This window comes from Melanerpes formicivorus, unplaced genomic scaffold (assembly GCF_026170545.1).
Source record: "Melanerpes formicivorus ecotype bairdi unplaced genomic scaffold, bMelFor1.0.p_v2 SCAF_10, whole genome shotgun sequence".
NCBI classification, from domain to species: domain Eukaryota; kingdom Metazoa; phylum Chordata; class Aves; order Piciformes; family Picidae; genus Melanerpes; species Melanerpes formicivorus.
Genome location: NW_027142362.1, coordinates 11,499,063 through 11,522,041, shown reverse-complemented (window position 1 = coordinate 11,522,041; position 22,979 = coordinate 11,499,063). Strand labels below are relative to the sequence as shown.

General features: G+C 38.8%; 1 protein-coding gene across 5 annotated transcripts in view; it reads left to right on the top strand.

The window, feature by feature from the left end:
- ADAMTSL3 (ADAMTS like 3) overlaps window positions 1-22,979 on the top strand; it is a 183,851-nt gene that overhangs the window by 92,390 nt on the left and 68,482 nt on the right. For 4 of the 5 annotated variants that reach the window (XM_068143673.1, XM_068143674.1, XM_068143670.1 and 1 more), the window contains exon 7: window positions 13,797-13,923. The exons of the other annotated variant lie outside the window; for it this stretch is intronic. In XM_068143673.1, coding sequence (XP_067999774.1) covers window positions 13,797-13,923 — 127 coding nt within the window. The remainder of the gene's footprint in view (window positions 1-13,796; window positions 13,924-22,979) is intronic. 5 annotated transcript variants of the gene reach the window in all.

The following is a 22,979-nucleotide window of genomic DNA, read 5'->3' as shown; positions in this document are numbered from 1 at the left end:
CTGAATGTGAGCCAGCAGTGTGCCCAGGTGGCAAAGAAAGCAAATGGAATCCTGGCTTATATTAGAAATGCTGTGTCCACCAGGAGTAGGGGGGGGATTGTCCCCCTGTACTCAGTACTGGTGAGGCCAAACCTCGAGTACTGTGTCCAGTTTTGGGCACCTCAATACAAGAGATATGTCAAGGTGCTGGAACAAGTGCAGAGGAAGGCACTGGTGTAGGGTCTGGAGAATAAATCTTACACAGAGCAACAGAAAGAGCTAGGGTTGTTTGGTTCGAAGGAGGCTGAGGGGAGACCTCATCATTGTCTACAACTACCTGAAAAGATGCCGTAGAGAAGTTGGTTACGGTCTCTTTTCACAGGTAATTAGCAGTAGAACAAGAGGGAACAACCTCAAACTGCAACAGGGTAGGTTTAAACTGGACATGAGGAAAAAAATATTCACAGAATAGTGGTCAGACCTTGGAACAGGCTGCCCAGGGAGGTAGTTGAGTCACCATCCCTGGATGTGTTTAAAGCTCATTTAGATGCAGTGCTTGAGGATATGATTTAGGGGTGAACTTTGTAGAATGGGGTCAATGGTTGGACTTGATCCCAGGAGTCTTTTCCAACCTGAATGATTCTGTGATTCTTTCTCTGCAAGTGCTTGTTGCATTGTTAAATGCCTAGAAAGTGTGGGACTCAAAAATGCAGCATATGTCCCAGTGAGCAAAATGGTTTCAGTTATAGGGGAAAAGTTGATACATTTGGCAGAAGATTGGTACACGGATTACAGCAACATTAATGTATGAAGTGGACCTTGCTGTGGATTTTATGTGACTTCTATGTATACTGCAGTTCCAGTACCAGTCATGCCAACACACAATACATCTACATTCCTTACAGTTTTCCTCTTTGGGAGACTGCATTTGTCAGTAGTATTTCACAGTGGTATCTGACAGTGCTCATTGCCCTTCACATTTAAAATAGAATCTATCTCTACAAACTTTGGAAGCATGTGTCTAACAATAAATTTAATCTCCAATATTCTTAATGATGCCTCCTCTTCCAATACAGGCTTTCACCCTGGAGGGTGTCAAAGCCTTTTGTGGGTGATATATCTACAGCAGCCTTTACTGTTTGTGTCCATTGCAGCACAGAAGTGTCATGCTGAATGTAACAGAGCTTTGGGGTTTTGAGAAAAACTTTCTGAGACTTTTGCTGAGTGTGTTGTGGGGTTTCCCATGTTTCCCACAGCATCTTCAAACATCTACCATCTTTAATAGATAGGATAATGTGTGCATTAGAAGAGTTGAAACACATATTTAAATGGACTACCTTCAATGTTTCTTGCTAATATTTCGCACTGTTCATGTATATATCTTACATCAAATGCTTGGAAATTTAACTAATCCACTGCTAAAATAAACCAAGTGATGACAGAATACATTAGTCATTCTAGAAGTAGGCACTGGAGCTCTTTTCACGCTGCTAACGAGAATCAATTCCTTTTCTTTGTCTCTTCTTATTTTATTATTTTTTTCCATTATTTCTTCTAATTCCACAAAACCATTTTTCAATGTAAAAAAGCATCTTCTGGGGAAACTGCCCCCAAACCACCACATTTAGGATGTGTCCTGTGCTATAGCGGATACTGTTGGGTGCCTTCACTTTATTTGCTTTGAGTCACTGGTGATTGCTGAGGCATTTTTGCATAAGTGGAAAATTTCCCCTTTATAAAAGTCTGTATTTGATAATGTATCATTGGGCAATTTTACTGAGGTGAAAATGAGTCTCTGGTCATTTGAGTTAGCTTTTTGTGGATTGTTTTGGAGGCAGAGTGGAGAGGTTGGTTACTTGTGCAAGTGACTGCAGGAGGTGGGGGACAGCCTCAAAAACAAACACTGAGCTTTGTTCCTGCTTCTGTTAAAGCAGTAAAAGAAAACAAATGCACATTTAATCTTTCCTGGAAAAAAAAAATCAGTCAACTAATGTTAAGAAAGAGACAGCAAAATGGTGAATCTCTACAATTGCTGCTATAAGATCAGTCTGTTGTGTTCTGACATACTTGGCACAGCCTGCAAATAACTTGGCAAGTGTTTTTATAGTTAACTCATCTAAATAAACATGTCATAATGCTGATGTGGATATCTCTGCTTTTATGCCTGCAAGCACCAAAGTGTTAGTATAAGGAGACAGGCTTGCCTGAGTCCCTTTCGAGCTGGTGCTGGGTTTGTGCATTTATTGTATACAAGTTGGCAGTTTTTTACAAGATCTCAGCTTCCTCTCCTCCTCCCCCCAAAATGAGTTCACACTGATCTGTTTTCTTATTCTTGTTAAGGTAAGGTACATCACTAATTCTGCCACTTGGGTTCTTGTTCAGACTCTCTTTTTGGCAGTGTATGAATTTACAAGGATGCTGAGTTCTTGTCCAGCTTCACTTCTGATTCTTTTCACTTAAGAAACAATCAAACTAAGTAATGCTCTGTCAAAGTAAATTGTGACCTGTCAAAACTGCTCTCTGGATAGCAGGTTTGAGGCAAAGTAAAATCTGAAGGTGGTGAAGCAAGAAAAGGTTTATTGAGAAAGTTAATAAGATATTGGAGGCTTAACTTGGCCAAGCCACTTGACCATGTTTTACTCTGCTACTGCTGTGCTTCTGTTACCAAAGCAAATATCTGGGGCTGTTGTGTTAAATGGGGACAGGTCAAAACTTCACTGCTGGGAGGATTTTCACACTTCTGATATTTTTTCTAGTCTCTGCACAATTCCCAACACATATTTTTTTCAGATAATATATTCCTGCTGTGCCCATCTGGATGTGGGTGGAGAAATGTAAAAACATCTGCATGTCACACATGTGTGGGCAACATTTACCCAGTTACTCTGCTTGCTTTGGGGCCCTGCCTCTTCTTGTTTTTTGTTTTTAATTCATGCAGACTTGCTTTTCTTCTGCCAGAGTGCATAATGGGGTGTTACTTGTGTCAGTACCCAAAATGTGGTTACAGTGATAATTTTCCTAATGTGGAGTAATGTGTTTGAATAGTAAATACACGCATCACCCAAAAAATCTAGAGTCCTAAGGAGCAGCCTGAATAGTTCTGTCCTAGTCTGTCACAATTGGGTCAAAGATGATGTAAATCTTGTAGTGAACTTTCCATTTAGTGTCAGCAAGTTGTTTGTGTTCCAGAAAAGACAGACAGTACACTATGCTTTGTAGCATATGGCATAAATTTAGCTGACATAAAAACAAGTGGAGTGCCATCAACTTCTGCCATGCTAGTTCTTTACTGTCACATGTCATGATATGGCAAGTAAGTATCTCCCCACAAAAGCAGTCTTACAGTTGTTCTGAAGATCTGTCAGTTTTCACTAAAAACAGTTTCTGTAAGCTTTTGGAGACTACTACATTCTTCTTTTAATGAGTTTTGATCGTGCTTCAATCTTAAAATTGTTGTAGATTATTAACTTCTACTGAATCTTGACTCTTTTTATTCTGAGTTTCTTTATGAAAGTGCTAATATAGGGCACTTTTGTTTACTTTCCTTTTGGGTTCCTGTAGCTCCATCTTTTTAACTGCAAGTGTGTTATAATGCACAGGAGGTTTGGTGTGCTCAGATAGTTAGACAGGAATGTTTCCTTTCGACCCAGCATTACTTGCAAACATAAAACCATGTTTCTCACATAGTCAGAGTAGTTTATTCTTGAATAGAAGTTTAAAAAGTAAGTTGTGGTTGGTTGGTTGTTTTTAAATGATAATTTACAATCTTAAAAATAAGAGAAACATCCACATTGCCAATTCCTCCTTTTTATTCTTCAAATCTCAAGCAATTTATTCATGGGTCGAATTGGTTTTGAAATAGCTCTGTGTTAAGTCAGTCTTTATACTATCAACCAGTACCCCCAGGTCCCTTTCTGCCTGGCTGCTCTCAAGCCACTCTGACCCCAGCCTGTCACACTGCATGGAGTTCTTGTGGGCAGTGTGTAGAACCCAGCACTTGGATGTGTTAAATCTCATGCCCTTGGACTCTGCCCATCTGTCCAACCTGGCAAGGTCCCTCTGCAGAGCTCTCCTACCATCTAAAAGATCAACACCTGCCCCCAGCTTGGTGTCATCTGCAAACTTACTGATGATGGACTCAATCCCCTCATCCAGATCATCAATAAAGATATTAAAGAGCACAGGACCCAGGTCTGATCCCTGGGGGACACCACTAGTGCCTGTCTGCCAGCTGGATGTGGCACCATTCGCCACCACTGTCTGGGCTTGGCTCTCCAGCCAGTTCTTAACCCAGTGCACAGTGCTGCTGTCCAAAACATGGGCTGACAACTTGGCCAGGTGTTTGCTATGGGGGACGGTCTCAAAGATCCAGCAAAACATTCTGGCTCTGAGAGCTGTGTATCAGAATCTTCCTAGGACTTACACATACATGTGACATATAACATAAAACTTAGAAGAGTGGTGAGCTCCAGCTGCAATTCAGCTGGGAGACATTGGTAGCTCTCCAGAAGCCCAGTGAAGGATGGGGCCATGCTGAGCACAGGTTACTATATCCTATGTACCTTGTCAGCATCAGCCTCTGTAGCCTCAATGGGATGGTTTCCTTCTGTGACAGAGTCTCTCAGCCTTGCCCAAGCCAGCAGGTCACGTAGCCACCCTTCAAAGGCTGCACTTGCACCACTTTTAATGTTACAGTCCACACTGATGTAGTGGTTCCCTTAGGATGACATTGTTGACAATTGAGAGGGATGCTTTTACTGCTGGTAATAATAGAAATCTTTCAGATGCTGTAAAAGTATTTTGAAATCACTTGGTTTTATTTCACAGCTGCACACTGCTGCTAGAAACCATTGTGCCTTTTCAGATCTTGTATTATTCTCCCTCCTACTGTTTCTTAGGGAGAAATACTCCTTCTAGGGATTTCTTACTAAGTTTATCCCTTCATGACAGATAAGTAGTGGCTTTCTTCTGATCTCCAGTTTCTTATCTATATTTCTTTTTTCCTAAGCGATTCTTTTTGCCAAGTTTCGTTTTGGTTTTGTGAGCTTTGTTCAACTGTGATTTTATTCCCCAGCCTAGAAAGGTCCTAAATCATGTGAGCAGTGATAGTCGAAAAACCTCACAATTTGGGTGTTGTCTTAAGCTAAATTTTTATGTAGCCTTCAAAGCCCCCAGTGCTAACTTCACCTTCATATAGAAAGGCAGATTTGGCTGCACCTAGCCAAGAAAGCAGCAAAGCAATCTGATTTGTTTTTGAAGGCCTTCTCACAAACAGGAAGCTCAGTTGGAGTTTGTGTCCTGTCCTCTGAGTGTGTGTATATGTATTTTTCAAAATGGAGACTACAAGGAAGGGTACTTGCTCCCCTGCTGGATGGTCCTGTAATCCTGTAGCTGCTCTAGCACGTGACAGATCCTGTAGTAAGAGTTAAATGTTTTGGGAACATCTATATGATGGAAGTGGATTTACAGAATTGCGGAAAACTCTTTAGGCTCTTGCTAAAGAGTTTTCAGATACAAAATGTCTGCAGAAATTTGTGGAAAGGCTTTTTAGGACCCCTTCAGTATGCAATGAATTTTATGTACTGTATTTTTTATCTTCTGGGTTTTTTATTGCTTTACATTCTTTTTCTCTGTATGGCTAGCTGGGGAATTTAAACATCATGGGGTTTGAACATCCTCATGCATGTCCCTCTGACTCATTTTATACCTCTGCTCCAACGTTTGCATTTTGACACCCTTTGCCATTATTCCCTGCTTTCTCCTCTGTGAACAACTGAAAATCCTTACAGAGGAAACTTTCTAATTCCCACCACCATTAATACCCATTCAGATTGGCAACTGGGACTGCTGCTTCATTTGCTGTGAAGTGACGGACTGGGACATTCACTGTTAATCAGAGCACACACTCAGGGTCCCTGAAGGGGCTATATTCGGTTTATTAATGTATGCTGAAGCCTGCAGCAGCTTGTCTGGGCTGCTATGGACATGCACTGGCTCGACTGCAGAGATGTGAGAATCTGTGCCACAATCAGGCCTTTGTTAGACTAAGTGAGATATAACCGAGGGGTTACAAGACAGGACCATGTGAGGACAAAGTCATATCTCAGAGCAAGTTAAATCTTCCATGAGGATACACCAGAATTTAAAAGTGGTGTTTGAAAAGTAATATGGAATACTAGCTTTCAAAGTAATTTAAACCAAAACAACAACAAAATACCCACCAAAAAGCCAACCAATCAAACAAAACCATTTTAAAACCTCAAGCCAAAACCAACAAAAAAAAAACCCCACCACTAGAACTGACTTTATTAATTGGAAGGGTATTCTGGTATCTCCCTCTGCTTGTCAGAATCAGTAACTTGTAGATGACGAGCATGGGAAAGAGACAGTGGGAGTTTTTTCTTTATATACTGTCCAGGGACATATTTTATGTATGTAGAAATAAACTGCAAGCTGAAGCTATCACAAAGCAGTGGATGTGAGAAAAATTGCAAAGTAAATGAATAGATGGGCTTTGAATGACAACAGTTTTTACAGCAGGGCAAAGATACATGGAAAATAATAAGAGCAGGATTTTCACATAAGTTTTATACTCACATTTTTATTGCCATAAATTCTCATAGCCATACTTATAATTATTTGTTTTGTGGATGCAGACCTTCCTAATACCTGCCTGTCCTCTGAGTCTGTGCTAAGACAAGTAGCACGGGAGAAAATGCAGCAAATAACTGACACTGAGGCAGTAATACCTGTGTGCTGTGATAGAACATGCAGCTGTAAAATACACCCTTCATTCCTCCCAGTTCTGGATTGAGGTGTGTCTGTGTTTGTAGGAGCAGATTTTTGAGTTTTTTATCTCTCTGTCCAAGACACTGAGGATTTTACTTTTCCCTATTGAAAGAGTGATTCTGATGAACTGTAATAAAGATTTATCCTTTTTTGAGCATGTAAGGAGTTTTCACTGTTGTCTTCTTTCACTAGTTGTTGAAATAAAACATGTGTCATTTCTTAGTCAAGTCACAAGATCTTTTTACCAGAAATAATTCTGAGGTTATCTTGTATTTTGGGCAATGCTGATAATCTTTATAAGTAAGCAGATGGTTTTATTCCATTTTAATCTTAGTTCTGATCTCTTGTAATAGCTGAGAAAAATAGTTTGGTTATAAGAAGCCAAGAACTACTATTCCAGTGACAGGACAGTCACATCACTTCATTGGAGTTGTTTGGTTTACTTTAGTCTACTTTCTTTATAAATATTTTCACATCTTGAAAAGCTTCCCAAGCAGTGAAAACACCTAGTTTTCACCAGCTGCTCATAGTCCACACAGGTTTTGCCACCTATGACAGATCATTTATCCAACCAATACAGGGTTTGCTTACTGAGATATTGTTGTAACAGATCTGTTGCGAACCAGTTTTAAACAACTGCTGGGCAACATAGTTTCATAGTTTCATAGTTTCATTCAGGGTTGGAAGGGACCACAAGGATCATCTAGTTCCAAGCCCCCTGCCATGGGCAGGGACACCCCACACTAGATCAGCCTGGCCAGAGCCTCATCCAGCCTGGGCTTAAACACCTTCAGGGACGGGGCCTCGACCACCTCCCTGGACAACCCATTCCAGGGCTTCACCACTCTCATGGTGAAGAACCTCCTCCTCACATCTAGCCTGAATCTCCCCACCTCCAGCTTCATTCCATTCCCCCTAGTCCTATCACTACCTGAGATCCTGAGAAGTCCTTCCCCAGCCTTCCTGTAGGCCCCCTTCAGATACTGGAAGGCCACAATGAGGTCACCTCGGAGCCTTCTCTTCTGCAGACTGAACAGCCCCAACTCCTTCAGTCTGTCCTCATAGGAGAGGTGCTCCAGCCCTCTGATCATCCTTGTGGCCCTTCTCTGGACACGCTCCAGCACCTCCACATCCCTCTTGTAACATGTACTAGGGTAATTGCAGACTGTTCAACCCTTGAGGAAAAACATCTCCTGTACAGTAACTCTGTCACGTCTTATAAAGAGGTATAATTATCATGTCCATTTGTGCAGCAGGCAGTTCAGTTCCTTGCTCAGCAGAAATGTATTTCTTTTGTATTTTAAGCATGTAGAACACTTACCCTTAAATTATTTGCTGGGTTTTCTGCTTCAGATGAATTTTAGTGAATACTGCCTGTATGTTTGTATTAAAATATCAATAGCACTCAGTTTTATCAGTACTCATGGTTGTGCATCCTTTGAAATAACCAGGCCAATGTGAGCACACAAATGTGACTGTACTTGGAGTAGTCTTCATCTGTTTTACCCAAGTATTGGAGGGGGATTGAGATGTTGTTGAATAGATTTTCTGTTTATTTTACTGAATCAAATAATTTTAGTATAGGGCATCATTCCCTGATGCCAGTCCCTTGAGTAAACATAGAACACTGGAAAACATAATTTAGCTTATAGTTTTAACTGAAATTGAATTGCTGGTAAATGAGTCTATAGCAATTAAAAAAATTATTAGTAAAAGTAGAAAATGATATGGTAGTTAACATCTCCATTGCTAAATATTTAAATGGTCTATCTGCTGAAGAGCTTAGTCTAAGACACAGCAGGTAGAGAAAGAATGGCACTGGTGCAACTTCAGTCTTAATGTTTCATAGAATTTATGTATCTGTCACAAATAAAAAGTTTAAAGGACTGATTTAGTCTTTTGTGGCCACTTCTATTAAGAGAAGTATGTTTGTTTTTACTGGCTGTAGCTGGGTCTCTGGATCCAGAGGACCATAGAAGTGGGAAACTCTTTTCTGAAGAGAAATATTATACATAATTATGTATATTGCCATATATAGTTTCATGCTTTTGATAACAATGATGATATTTAGCATTGTTTGTTGTACACAGTTATGCTTTTACTCATGTTTCAGGTAAATATTCTTTTGTGGAGCATAGGTATGTCTTCAGGTTTCTTATTTGAAGTATATCATCTTGAGTCATTAGCAGAAACATTATTTTATAATTGAGATATAACATTTTTATAATTGACAACTCACCTCTGTGGAATGTGTTCTCCAAAAAAATTGGTTTTGTTCCTGTTTTGAAAGAGCGCCTTGCAGCAGGTAGGTAAACGGTCAGTTAAGGGAATAACACAGTTGAAGAGGTCTAAAGCAATGGTCTAACAAGCAAAAGCTGAAATTGCAAAACCCAGCCCTGCACTGGGCTTGGCAGTGAAAATTTTAGTCTATGTTTGTATTTACATTTATGAAGAGAAGACTCTCAAGGGAGGTTGAGGCTTGCTGGTTTTTCGCTACAGTGCTCTTTGTGCTGTATCGGAATCGTCTTTAAACCCTGCAACCCTGCAGTCCTGTCCATTTTCTCACCACTTCTAATTATAAACATCTCCTTCAGAAAAGAAGATCCTTGAATTTAACAGATTATACTTTGGCCTTCACAAGTTGAAATCAACTTGCTATATTCATCTTTTTAAAAGTTTAATTCCTCAGCTGAAACCCTGCTTTACTGAGAAAGAACTGAAGAAAGAGCTATGGGAGCTTCCAAGTTGTCTCCAACATATTATCAGAAACTGTACATTATACCCTGACCTTTTGGTCTTCCCTTGCATTTCTGAACCTACATTAACTATTCTAAGTATGCTACAAAATATTTGACACCCTTCAGTATTGCTTTTTACAGTAGGACTGGCATGCTAACATTTAATTCAGAAGTTTGTTGAAGCAGATGAGCATTTCTGTTCAGTGATTAATCGCTTGCTTTCTTTGGTTTTTTCTTTTTTCTTTTCTTTTTTTTTCCCTTTCCTTTCCTTTTCCTTTCCTTTTCCTTTCCTTTTCCTTTCCTTTTCCTTTCCTTTTCCTTTCCTTTTCCTTTCCTTTTCCTTTCCTTTTCCTTTCCTTTTCCTTTCCTTTTCCTTTCCTTTTCCTTTCCTTTTCCTTTCCTTTTCCTTTCCTTTTCCTTTCCTTTTCCTTTCCTTTTCCTTTCCTTTCACCACAGACAAATAATATACTCATGTTCTGTACAAAAAGAGTAATGGATCAAAAACCTGTTTCTGCAATAATTCTGGCACATCCGAATTCATAGATATCCCACCCTGGACAAATTATTAAATGCACAAAGTACTCATTTCCTCAATACCTTTTTTATATTGAATTTCTACTTCTTGTTAATTTTATTACATACTAGTCTGTGTTGTCCCTACTGTCCTAAGGAGCTGACTTACAAGCTAGTCATTACTATACTTGTATCTTTTTTTTTTGGCTCATGTTCATGTTTGTAGAGGCCCAATACTTCGATTTCACAGTTTGCATTGTCACGCATGTCGTATATGCAGCCTACATTAAAATCACCTAATACAATTATTTTTGACTGTCCCTTAAAAGTCTGCAGATGTTTTCCCAATCTGCCTGTAATATTTATAGCTGATCCCTTTGCTCTGTAAACAGCAAGCAGTGTAGGGTAAATTAACCTTAACAAACACCTTAATAGTGGACATCATTAGACCTCTTTGCCTTGCTGAGTTGATCTGTGCGCTGAGGAAAGCTGTTACCATATATGATTTTCCCGTCCATGTTGCAGCTTGCAAATACAAATGCTTGTCTGAGAAATACTGTTTCCTCTGAAGGTTTTGCAAACAGAGAGAAATGCTAATCGTAGACACTCAGACTTGAAATGAACCCCACCCTAGTGCTGATCACCACACTCTAGTGTTCATTAAGATCCTGTGGTAGCAACACTTGTGCAATTAGCTCTAAATTGGAGGTTTGTCACATTAAGATCTGCAGAAATTTTGGATGCTTCACATGGAACAAAATCTGAAATTCTGTGCTCATTTCAGGCCTAAATTGTGGTAGTAATTTATTTTCTAAATGTATTCCAGGATATCATTACTTGATTTTCCTATTCATAGCAGTTGATACAATCTCAGAAGGACGTCCACGGTGGGTGAAAGCATCTAACTGAATGTACCCACCTTTGCTGGCAGGGGTACTGTAAAGTTTTTCTCCCATCCAAGTCCGTTGCAACTAGCAGTATTGGGTTGTTGTTGGTTGGGTTTTTTTGTGTGACATTTGTGTATTATTAATCAATAAGCAATAATACTATTTGAGCCAGTCCTCTAAAGAGTGCTGCTGTGCTGATTATCTTTTTTTTCTTATGTTCCATGTTAGAGACAATAGTTCCTTGTGCTTGCAAAATTGTTTAATTTTTGTCAGATATATTGAGAGTTTATTTTCACAGTGACTGTGTGTAATAGCTCAGTGTGTATATTTATTGTTATCAGCTTGAGTTTTAATGGGCTGGTCTTGCAAGTACTCTGCTTATTCTATACCCTCCTCCCACCAAAAGCCTGCAGGAGCTCTAGCCAACAGCTATACAATAGCTTAAACTAATAAAATTAGAAACTTTTCCACACAGTACCACAATGTGCAGCTTAATTTTTCTTTTGAGAATTAATTGATAGGTGAACAAACAGATTCTTAATGTTTAGAAAATGAGATTACACTGCGAAATAGGAATGTGTTTGTGAGATCTGGGGAAAGATTACACTTGTTCTAAAAATGTGCCTCCATGTGCTAGTGGTATCTTTATATGAGTAAGAGCAGAAGAAGCAATGGAGAGCAATAAATACTTTAAAAGTCTACCTGAGAGAAATATAGCAGTCTCAACTACTGGTATGGTCCTCACCATTGCACCATCTAAACATTTCAGAATCTTTAGGAGAGTTATTCTTGCAGCATCTCTGTGATGTGGGGAATTGCAGCTATAGTCCTCTCAGAGACTGGAGTTAAAAAAAAAACAGAAAGTATTTTTAAAACCAAAAAGATAGCCTGTTGTGGAGCTGGGAATTGAAAGAGTTTTCAAGTTTAAGGTCAATGTATCAAGACTGTAGTTACTATAGCTCTCAAAACTGTATTTGCTTTCTGATTCACACAGTGGTCCAGTCAGTTTCTGTTTCTGAAGTGGTGTTTTTATTCATTCTTGGTGATGAACCAAGATCTAATATTAAAAATAATCTTCAAGTGAAAACATTTTAATCTTTAATCCAGTCCTAAATTATCAACAGTGTTCCCATATAGCTTCTGTGTAGTAAATAAGCATCCATTTTGAGATGGTCCGATTTTACAATGTGTTTCATTTATTTCACACCAACATCTAGGTTTTTGTAACACTTAAGATTAGATAACTTCATTTAAGCTACCTATTTATTTTTTTATGGTGTTTGTTGGTTTGGTTTGGTTTGGTTTTTTTCTGGGATACATAGAATGAGAACCTCCATCAGTTGCAGGAATAACATTATTTCCTGCTGCTAAATGAAGAATTCTGTAGTAAATCTGAACCTTCTATTAAGGAGGTGCTGTTCAGTGCAGCATGTCTCTCAGCTGAACTGTCTTAAATTTTCCCCCATAATGCCTTTCTCTTAAGAGAATGCAGGATGTATGGCTATGGAAAAATAGGGACAGGAGTGGGATGGGGGGGGCTACTTTGCTGTCATTTCTGTGGACACGTGAAACTTCAAGATTAGATTTCTCCATGTTTGGCTGTGGGTGCTCATGATTTGTGCAGTGTGTGTGTGTCTGCGTGTGTACTTTAACTTGGACTGGAAGATCCAACCCTGCCTTTTACGTGCAGGCTTGATCCTCACCTCTCCAAGGGGATCGTGTGTCAGTTTTGGCATAGTACAGATGCAGTGGATCTTGGCAGCTAAGACTGCCCCTTCCAAGCATTTTTATATAGGAAGAGCAATGTGCTGGCCAATTTCAGAATTTTAGCACTACTTTTAACTGTGAATTTCCAGAGTGCTTGCTATCCATTTGTCAGATTGGAGTTTGACTAAATGTGTATGTCCATGATAAGTCAGCCGCACTTATCAGGGATGTGTGGATGTAAGAATCATATGGGGTTGACTTGAGAAAATGTGAAGCAACAAATGAGCTTTTTAGCACATTGCTCAGCATTTCATACTCCCTGCAAATTTCTTTTAAAAAAATTGGAAGGGTAAGATAGGTGTCATCAAATATTTACCTCCCTTTCAGCAGGAAGGTGATTTTAGTCTATGTTGTCTATTCTGTGATTCCCATTTTCGCTCCCATGCTTTTTGTAAGGTCACTGATACGAAGAGAAAGGAAAACCCAGAAAAATGTTTTCATTATCATTTGGAAAGTTTTCAGTACTTCAAAAGCTTTGCTTTTGGAATTTCTGGCAGCGCTTAAGTTTGGGTGTTTTTGTAATGATCACTGCAAAGTTTTCTAGACCGGGTCTCATATTCAGAAACAAGCAAAAGTGATAACTGAATCATCCAGTTTTAAAAAAAATCTGGTTAGCAAATGCATGTGATTGACATTGATGTAAATGGAAAACGGGAAATCTATATCAATGCCACTTAAATTCTGAATGGCCAAAACATTAGATTATCAGCACGGCCCGCAGCTGCTTGTCTGTGAAGCTTTAAATATTTAATTTGGGCTGTTTCATTGCATTAATCCTTTCTCAGGCACAATTAAACAGATTATGAAAATCAAATTGTAAGTAATATAGTTGTCCCTTGTGTTGGAAAGAGTAACGCTCAATAGGATTTGTTCACAAGCAGTGGGAAACTGATTCATGTACTTCCTATGCTTGAATAGCTTCATGTGCCAGTTGTTGTGGTTCATCTTTTAAAATCATGGAAATTACAGTGTGCTTTTAAAACCTTAAATAGCAAGATATGCATTGATTGAATGAGGCCAGCTCATAAAATCAAAAGGAAAACATAATAAATAAAATTCCAGAAACCTGAGCATGTCTACTACAGCTTTGCCCTCCTTCTGACTGTGGTGTTGATGTTGGCAGGCAGTAGGCTGTGATCGACAACTTGGGAGCAATGCCAAGGAAGACAACTGTGGAATCTGTGCAGGAGATGGTTCAACGTGCAGGCTTGTGAGGGGACAAGCTAAGGCACATGTCTCACCAGAAAAAAGTAGGTTGCAAGTTGATTCTATGATAATCCGTCCTTGAATATGTTTTCTGCTTACATATTTACATACGTATTGCAGCGCTGACCTCTTAGCTATATGCTTGTTTGCAGTTTTCCAAAGCTACTTATGCTAAAGTCTGTGCTAGATTAGTCTATTGAAATTCCATGAGGGATACCACACATTTAGGGTATAGCTAGGAAAGAATTTGAGATATGCTTTTTGCTTTTTCCTTCTTACCTTTCTTTTTCTTTTTTTCCTTTCTTTTTCTTTTTTCCTTTCTTTTTCTTTTTCCCTTTCTTTTTCTTTTTCCCTTTCTTTTTCTTTTTTCCTTTCTTTTTCTTTTTTCCTTTCTTTTTCTTTTTTTTCCTTTCTTTTTCTTTCTTTTTTTCCTTTCTTTTTCTTTTTTTTCCTTTCTTTTTCTTTCTTTTTTTCCTTTCTTTTTCTTTCTTTTTTTCCATTTTTTCTTTCTTTTTTTCCTTTCTTTTTCTTTCTTTTTTCCTTTCTTTTTCTTTCTTTTTTCCTTTCTTTTTCTTTCTTTTTTCCCTTTCTTTTTCTTTCTTTTTTTCCTTTCTTTTTCTTTCTTTTCTTTTTTTTTTTTTTTTTTTTTTTCTTTTAAATGGAGCTACTCAATTGACTCTATCAGGAATAACCATCAAGATGTACATCTTATTTTAGAGGGTATCCTCATCTTGCAATATATGTAATGCTGCAGCAGTGTTTTAAAATTATGGAAACATCTTATAGATGTTTTTATGGAAATTGTGGCCCATGATTGAAAGTGTCTGGTTTCCAACTTAACTTTGCCTTTTTTTATTTCTTTCTTTTTCTATTTTTTTTTTTTTTTTAAAGTGTCTAAAGACAGTTGAATTTCAGATGCAAGTCAACTACATGTATGGTACAAAAAGCACAAGGTGAAAAGAAGTTATACTTTTTTGTGTGCTTACTGAAATGTTACCATTCTTTCTCAAAATAATTGCTGACTTACTGTGAGCAACTCTGTAGGTCTCAGTAGTATGTAAAATGCAAGAAAGGGGTGGTGTCAGAATTAGTCTTAAGAGTCTGACTGTTTTGATACCCAGGCAAGGATTGTCACATACTTGCCTCTGACGCTTGTGCTTTCCACCCTCAGAGATGATGCTCCTTGTCTCACAGTATATGTTCCATGTGTTAATCATGGGAAATATTTTCTGCACGTTTTCTTTTTTCATTTCTGAACTGACAGTGTGCATTTGTCACATGTATTTGCCACATGGAGATATAACCTTTTGAGGTTTGTAACCTTCATGCAGAGCCACAGGACAACAGGGTGATGATTTGGTACTTTTAAAGTCAATACTCCCAAGCTCAAATTTGCCTGCCTTTGACAGCTGCATGTATATCAGTACTGTTGTAGTTCAGCCTGTGGAGATTTCATTTGTGCCTCGGTAATCTGTAAAGTTTTTCATCATGAAACACTGAGCAAAAATCTTGAATGTTTACAGTGAGCTGAAAAAGAGTTACCACAGTGACCACTTTTCATTCGCTTTGTCCTATTAAATACTCAAAGGTTTGGGTCTGCACAGAACAAGCAGTTGTGAAGCAGGAAAGAGTGAACAATATTTTTTAAATCTTACCAAGTTGTATTTGGTTTGTGTGTCTATAGATAGATAAATATGTATACACACAAAATCTCTCCCCCTTTCCAATGTTGAGGTCATCTGGAGCAGAAGCAAATTGTATTAGTCTATTCCAGCTCTATAGCAACAGAGATGCTCCTGGATGTTCTTGGGAACGCCCTAATTAGTTCTAAGGCAATTCAGACTAGTCTTGCTGGGTTGGCAAATCTGGGTGGATGGTTATAAGTGAAATAAAAAGAGTCACAGTTAAAGTGGTAAAAGGGATCTAGTTTTGAAACAGTCATTTTGTGGCAGAAAATGCCGCTGCATTTGTGATGTTCTGGCACAGGTAAGAGCTGACTACCACTGACATCACTTGGTGAAAGGTCTCCCATTGCCTTGACAAGGTTATGAAGAATACTTGTGGTTCATTGTTTTCTCTGTCATAATTCAGTGCCTTCTGAAAAGTTCTTTAAAGACAAAGAAAGACCATTTGGGGGAACAATATCATTTCTATCAAGTTTTGGCTCTATCTTGAACTGTGGTAGACTGGATGATATGAATGAATTATCATTCGTGTGAGCTAAACAGTACACATGCTACTAAAAGCAGAACTTTTGATTATTTTCTTGGTATTATGGTAACGCCAAGGTCTTTTTTAGGTCCAGTTGTTCAAAACCATGGAAGGAGTTCTGTCCTCTGTGTGAATGAAATGTGAAAACAAAGCTGTGTTTTCTTTGTGCTGATGTGTCGGTGAAGGGAGACACAGTATCTTCCAAAACATTAATTTGCAACCTTTCAGACATAGTGTTGAGAAATTACATATCAACACATGACAGACATGTATTTAAGAGGGAGCTTGTAAGGTTGTGAGCAGGATGTAAATGCTATGGTGCAATGAGGCAAATTAAAGAATTAGGTGGAAAGCAAGAACCAAAGAGGAGATTTAAGGAAAAATGAAAGGGCCTTGTTATCTTGGTCCTTTAAAAAAAGAAAGAAATAAAAAAAATGAGGTATTGATAGCAAATTATTTCACATAAAAGACTCACTTGTATATTCTTTTTTATGTATGTTTTTATATAAAATGAATGCCTTTGATCTGAAAGCTAAACAGCATTGAAAGAAAGCTTACTGTTTTGAAAATATGAAACAAACTGTCATTTCAAAAGTTCTTTATTTTTTCCACTAACACTTAATTGCCTTTGAAAGACAAAGCAAGGTAGACTTCTGCCAGCAAGCCAGATTCTAATGTTCTGGTAAAATGATTAAAGGTTTGACTAATGATATTCAAACAAAAAGTGTAATAGGTTGTAAAATGTACCATCCCGTTGGGAAATGAGATATCATGGGCCTGATGTTTCTGGTATGATATGCATGGAACTCCCATTAACTCCACTGCACTTTGTTCCCATGGAAAAATTGTAGGATTGGGCCCTGATGTCTGCTTTCTGCACCATTATTGGCAAGAAATGGTAGGAAAGTGTTCTGGTTCTGATACCAGGAAAGAAGAAAAGATGCTGGATTTGAAATTAACAGGGAGTGAAGTTGAAGGCACAGACTTGTCCTAATCTGGTTTCATTTGCTTCTCAAACTGTTTGATGCTTGCTAGTTTTACCTTTCTTAAATTGTTGCTGAAAGCTTCACACAGAAGGTTTGTCTGTTGATAACTTTGAGTTTTCTTGCCATGCATGTTATTTCCGTTGGCACTTCTGTAACTTACAATTGTCACATGGTTTGTATGTCATCATCCCCAAGCACACTTTGGTCATTTATCTAAACAGAGGCCTTTTGCAAATTTCCTTGTTCAGTATCATCACCTGCTCGGTTTTGTGGCAACTTGCTACCTTGCAACTTTTTCCATGTTTCAAACCAATATACATGGAGCTAATAGCCCCCCTTGCCTGATACTTTACTTCATACTAATGATTTTTTGCCAAGATTCAACAGTTGGGTCAGAAACTTTCCATGCCAGGTGCTGAATGTTTTGGAGAAAATTCAGCCAAAACAACTCAGCATATTCCAAGGACACAGCAGAGAAAAACATATTGTTTCCCACTGTCAAAACATTCCTGAAACTTTTTCTTTAATATGCCTTAACTTCCCCCATTGTTGGACTTGATCAGGGGTAAGGGATTTGAAATTTGGCAGGCAATGATCTTCTGGTCATAGACAAGTATTTTGCAGTGTCTGTGAACATCAACGTATATTTTGCTACAACCCTTAAAATCAAACCAGCAAAAAACCAAACCACACAAACAAACAAACATGAAACAACCACAAAAAACCCAAACCAAAACAAACCCCAAAACCCAAACAACCAAAAATATCCAAAAAACCAACCAAACCAACAAACAAAAACACACACACACACAAAAAGAACATAAAACCACCCCAACCCCCAAAGGAAAAAAAAGCAACCAACAAACCCAAACAAATCCTAACAACAAAAAACCAACACACCAAACCCACATAAACCCTTTCTCTTCAGGCTCTGTACAGGCTTCTTAGATGGTAAAATCTTGTATTTCTGAAAACCAGATTTTTCAGGTGTTCTTCATCTGGTTACTGGTCCTAGCTACAAGCAGATCATATGCATGCAATCTCCTTGGAATCAATTAAAATGTTACTTTTGCAGAGCTATGGTATTAAAAAGCATCTTTGAGGTTGCTCTTGCTTTGTACTTTGCTGCAATGTAGATTGGGTACCATGAGATGCTACCTGTGATGTCTCTTGCCTCACATTCAGGCATTACAGAAAGGTTTTCTGGAGAGCTTCTGACTGTTCTGAACTTCATACTTATGGCTGAGAGTGATGAGACCACATGAGGAAAAGAAAAGATGAGACTAATTGAACAGGAAAAAATTTACATTCGTTCATACAGGGAAGGGAAGAGATGTGAGAGGGAGGACTGAGCTAGGACTGGCTGTACAGATTCATTGGGTCAAGGAAAAAGAGGAAGAGTGGAAGACTGAGATTAGATACAGAATCTGGGTTGGGAGATGGAGTCAGAGAAACTCAGAGAGGAAGGGAGAAAATCAGCTGTATGTAGAGCCAAGAGAGGGAACTGGGACTGATTTGGCAGGGAAACTGTGTATGGGGAGGGATAGGATGCCAGTACATTAGCTTTTCAGTTTGGATAAGGAATATGTTTTTCGAAGCAAATTTCATTGTGGTCTTAACATACTGCTCATCAGTTCAGATCATGGAGTGGCGTTAGAGAGCATAAATGCTGTCTTTTTGGTTGAAGCTAGACTGCAAGATGTCCCCAAGAAAACCACCCAATATTCTCCAGCAGCTACTGAACAGGCAGTCCATGGGGATCAAACTAGAGTTAGTCCAAAGTGAAACACCTGCAGTGTATGTAGTGTGTATATTGGGTCTTTAGCACCACCTGTTTCAGTCTACAGTTCCATTTAGTTTTGTTGTTGTACCTTGGGAGGGCTGTTACAGGTATCATGAAGCTGCCTCCTTTATTTTCTGGATCTCTTTTGTCTTACATGGAGAAATTCCTGCGTTGTCTTTTTCACTACTGATTTCATACTGCTTTTTCTTGAGTTCCATTTTCTTGCTGGGCTGCTTACTTTGTGTCTTTGCACATTTTCTCCAGTGCATACAAGTTTTAGGAGAGGTGTCCAAAAGTAAAGAAGTTTGTTAAATAAAATGAGTTGAGACTAAACTGTCTCTAAAGCAGGTTACCATGTCTTAGAAATAATTACTCAACAATGCAAAGTAGTGTCATTCTCAGATGAAAAGACAGCCTTGAGTCATAAGACCAGTGGACAGAAAGATGGAGGTGCAGGAGAGTGGGAAGGACTTAAGGACAGAAGGGATATGCCTGTGCAGATTTTGTGGGGTGACTTTTAGGGTCAGGATATGTAACTACTGCTTTCAGCATCCCATATCTATCTAGTTCAGGTGTATCTTAAAGAGTATATGTTTGGCTTTGGCTTTGCACAGTTTCTTCTCATTAGGTAGGTCAGCACATATTCCAGCACCAATGTCTTCTGAAATTAAGCCTAGCGTTATAGTGGATCAGGGAAGCCACTGCAATAAGATATTTGGAGTTTTTGAGATCCCATGTCCTATTGGTCGTGCCTGGACTATTGTTCTTCGTATTTTGAGAGCACATAGATCTTCAGTCAGAAGCAGAGGACCAGCAGATAAGTGCTGAGCAAATACAGGGGAAGAAACAGTTTTTATAGGCCTGAAATAATCTCTCTCTCCTGCTGTAAGAGGAGAGAGGGAAAAATCCCAACTGGCCCATATGTAAAATAGTAAATGGGTCCACCATGGCCCACATGGAAAAATAAATAAAACCTGCTGAATTGGATTGAGCTCAGGAATGTGGCTCCTTTATTTTGATCCTGGGGATTAGCTCCCAGTCTTACCATAGCAGGGAGTCTGATCTTGCTCTCATTGAAATCCAAAATCTAAATCCACATTAACACCATAGAAACAGGATCAAACCTTGCTATCTAAAGTAAAAGCAATCCAGGAGCTTAATCAGCAAGTGCTGCATGTAGTGTGTGCGCAGACATTTGCTGAGAGAGTCCCTGGTAAGAGCAGAAAGCCCATTTCAAGCAGGTGTTGCAGCAAGGTGACCCATGTGCCTCTGGGAATCATTACAGTGGAAGCAGTGTAGTATCTTGCTGATTTCTGGTTTTTAAGCTGAGCTTTATTTATTTTCAGCCTTAGACAAAGATCTGCAATTAATTTTTGAATATCCATAAATAGTATATGGATAAGAAAGAGTATAGGGAAAGATAATTGGAAATTCTAAGTACAGATTTCAGAATAGCAGTTTTGCCCTGTGTTTTTATATGAGTTCACTGCTTTTAACAGTGTGGATCCTACTGATTTAATGGGAAATGTACAGCATAACCATTTTTAAATGGGTTTACAGGGCCTTGCGTTGCTTTAAGAATATTAATTATATGCTTCAACTGAGAATCAGAGACCTTTGGAATATAGTTTTGGAGACAGACCTGGACAATCTTAACTAGTGTTTCATAGGAGGTTAAAGCTGAGCTGTCTTCAGGAGAAGGTGGAGTCCCTAGCTGTCTTCAGGAGAAGGTGGAGTCCCTTAGGTCTGCTCTCTCCCATTTTCTTTCAATTCCTCATCTAAGTTTGGAATTCCAGGAATCTTTCTACTCTCTCTCTCTCTCTCTCTCTCTCTCTCTCTCTCCTTTTCTTTTTCCTTAATGTCCCCCCTCCTATAATTTACTTCATTTCATGGAAAGATGGCCCTAGGTCATCATCATCTCAGTCAAATGACAAGAATTCCTGCTATCAGACTGCTTGACAGGTCTGTGGGGCTGCCGAGCTTGAACATTGCTGTGGTGGTGAATTCAGTCATCTCCTCTAATGCAAATAAAATACTTTGGTAATATTGTCTCCGCCACAGAGAAACACCAAATTTAGCACCCCCATGAGACTTTTGGACCATATCAGAGAGTGCCTCGGTGAGGGTGGAATGTCTGTAGTAGCGCTAAAGGAATGTGAAGCATCCTGAAAAGGGATCAACAGGGCCTGCCAAGGCGAGTGGAACTTGCTATAAGGAGGTGGAATAAGAACAGCAGAATGACCCTGGTTGTTCTCAAGAGGAGCAGTCTTACACATCTCTGCACATCTGCAAATCTGGACCTCCTCCGTTCAGCGCAGGGCGCCCTGGTTGCACTTCAAAACAGCAGTTGCTTGTGTTCAGAACTGGTTCGAATCAGACTCTTATTTGAGGTTTTGTGCTGCAACTGCTGGTTGGTTGTCAAGATGGGATATGATTCCTGACCAAACAGGGACAGATGGGCCCCTCAAACCTGCTTTCTCTCCATACTGTAGAGCACATATGAATTCAGTAGTTATTTCCTTACTTTAAAGATACACACATCTACTACCTTCTGGCTATCTCTAGCAATTCGCCTGATGAAAAAACAAGATGCAAAAAGATATTAAGTGGTTCAGTAGTTAATGTTTTTTCCAGGGCTCCTTAACTGTATTATTGTTCTTGCTGTAGTATTTTGCACTCTGGTGGAATACCCAAGTATGAAATTAATAAAGATCATATTTTATTACATCCAAAATAAATTCATATATTTAAATGACCTTCCTAGAAATTGGCGATATAAAAACTGTAACCTAAGAAGGTGTTTATTTCAGAAAAAAATAATTGCAGTATTTGCTTGAAGTTTCCTGAACATTTGGCAGGATTTCATACTTATGCTAAGGAGATGTAAAGCAGAAGCTGATAATTTATCATCTACTATAAAAGGATCCAGTTTAAAGTGGTAAGAAACATTCTTCAACTATTTTTTAGTTAAAACTAAACTCAAATACTCTTCCTTTAAATATTGTATGGAGCAAATATATTACTGACCTCTGTTACTTTCTGAGTTTACAAAACTGAACTTCCTCCATACCAGCCCCTAAATGTGTGTTAATGCTGTAGAATCACAGAATGGTAGGGCTGGGAAGAGATCTCTGGAGATCTTCCAGTCCACCTCCCCTGCTAACACAGATTGCCTAGATCAGGTTGTACAGGAACATGTTCAGGCAAGTTTTGAAAGTCTGAGCATCCTCTGCAGGGTGTACCTGCAAAGGGTCCATGTTTGCACATCCAGCCTCAAAAGATTGGCAGCCGGGCCCTGATAGAAATAGGAGACAGTACGTTGGCACTTTGTTTAGACACTTCTCTCATCCTTTTGTGGATATCCCTGTCATACACTTTGCATACCCTCTTCTGAGAGCACTGCTTTTGTTGGCTTGAAAGACTGGTCTGATGATTTGACTGTTAACTCGGTTTGCTTGGGCAAATCACAGATTTCCTACATTTGAAATGGAAAGTAATAACTTTTTGCCTTTGTAAGGTGGACTGAAGTAAGTGTGTTGTACATTTATATATGAAGAAACCTTCAGGCAGCCAAAAGCTGTGTTGTATTGACAAGTCCTGTTCAGGCCTGGTTTAGTTTATAGTTAATTTTAAATTGAGGCACTTACTGGAAGGAATGATCTTATATGGTAAGTTAGATGCAGACATTCTGTTATAACATACACATTATAGTTAATATATATTTGCTCTTAACTGGTCTGTAATTGGTTAAGGGTTAGTGTTAAGTAGATGATTTATTTCCTGTAAGTCTTACCACTTATTAAAGCTGTGACCTGCATCAGGAAATGAGGTGTGGGCAAAGTGAGACTGAGCAGCTGCAGATTTTTGTAAGAGGGAAGTACTACTTAGCAGATTCCTTATGTCAATTCAGTGATTAGGAAATAAAACTAGGACAACAGAGTATAAATATGTTCCTAATACACTACTGACATCTCAGTAGTTTTTGTTAATAGCAAATAATTTTCCAATAGCAAGAAAGATTTACAAGTCCATTCGTAGGTCATAAGAGTTGCATAGCATAGCAGACAGAGTCAGTAGACTGTACTTAATAAAGTAACATATGATTATTTTTAATAGAAAA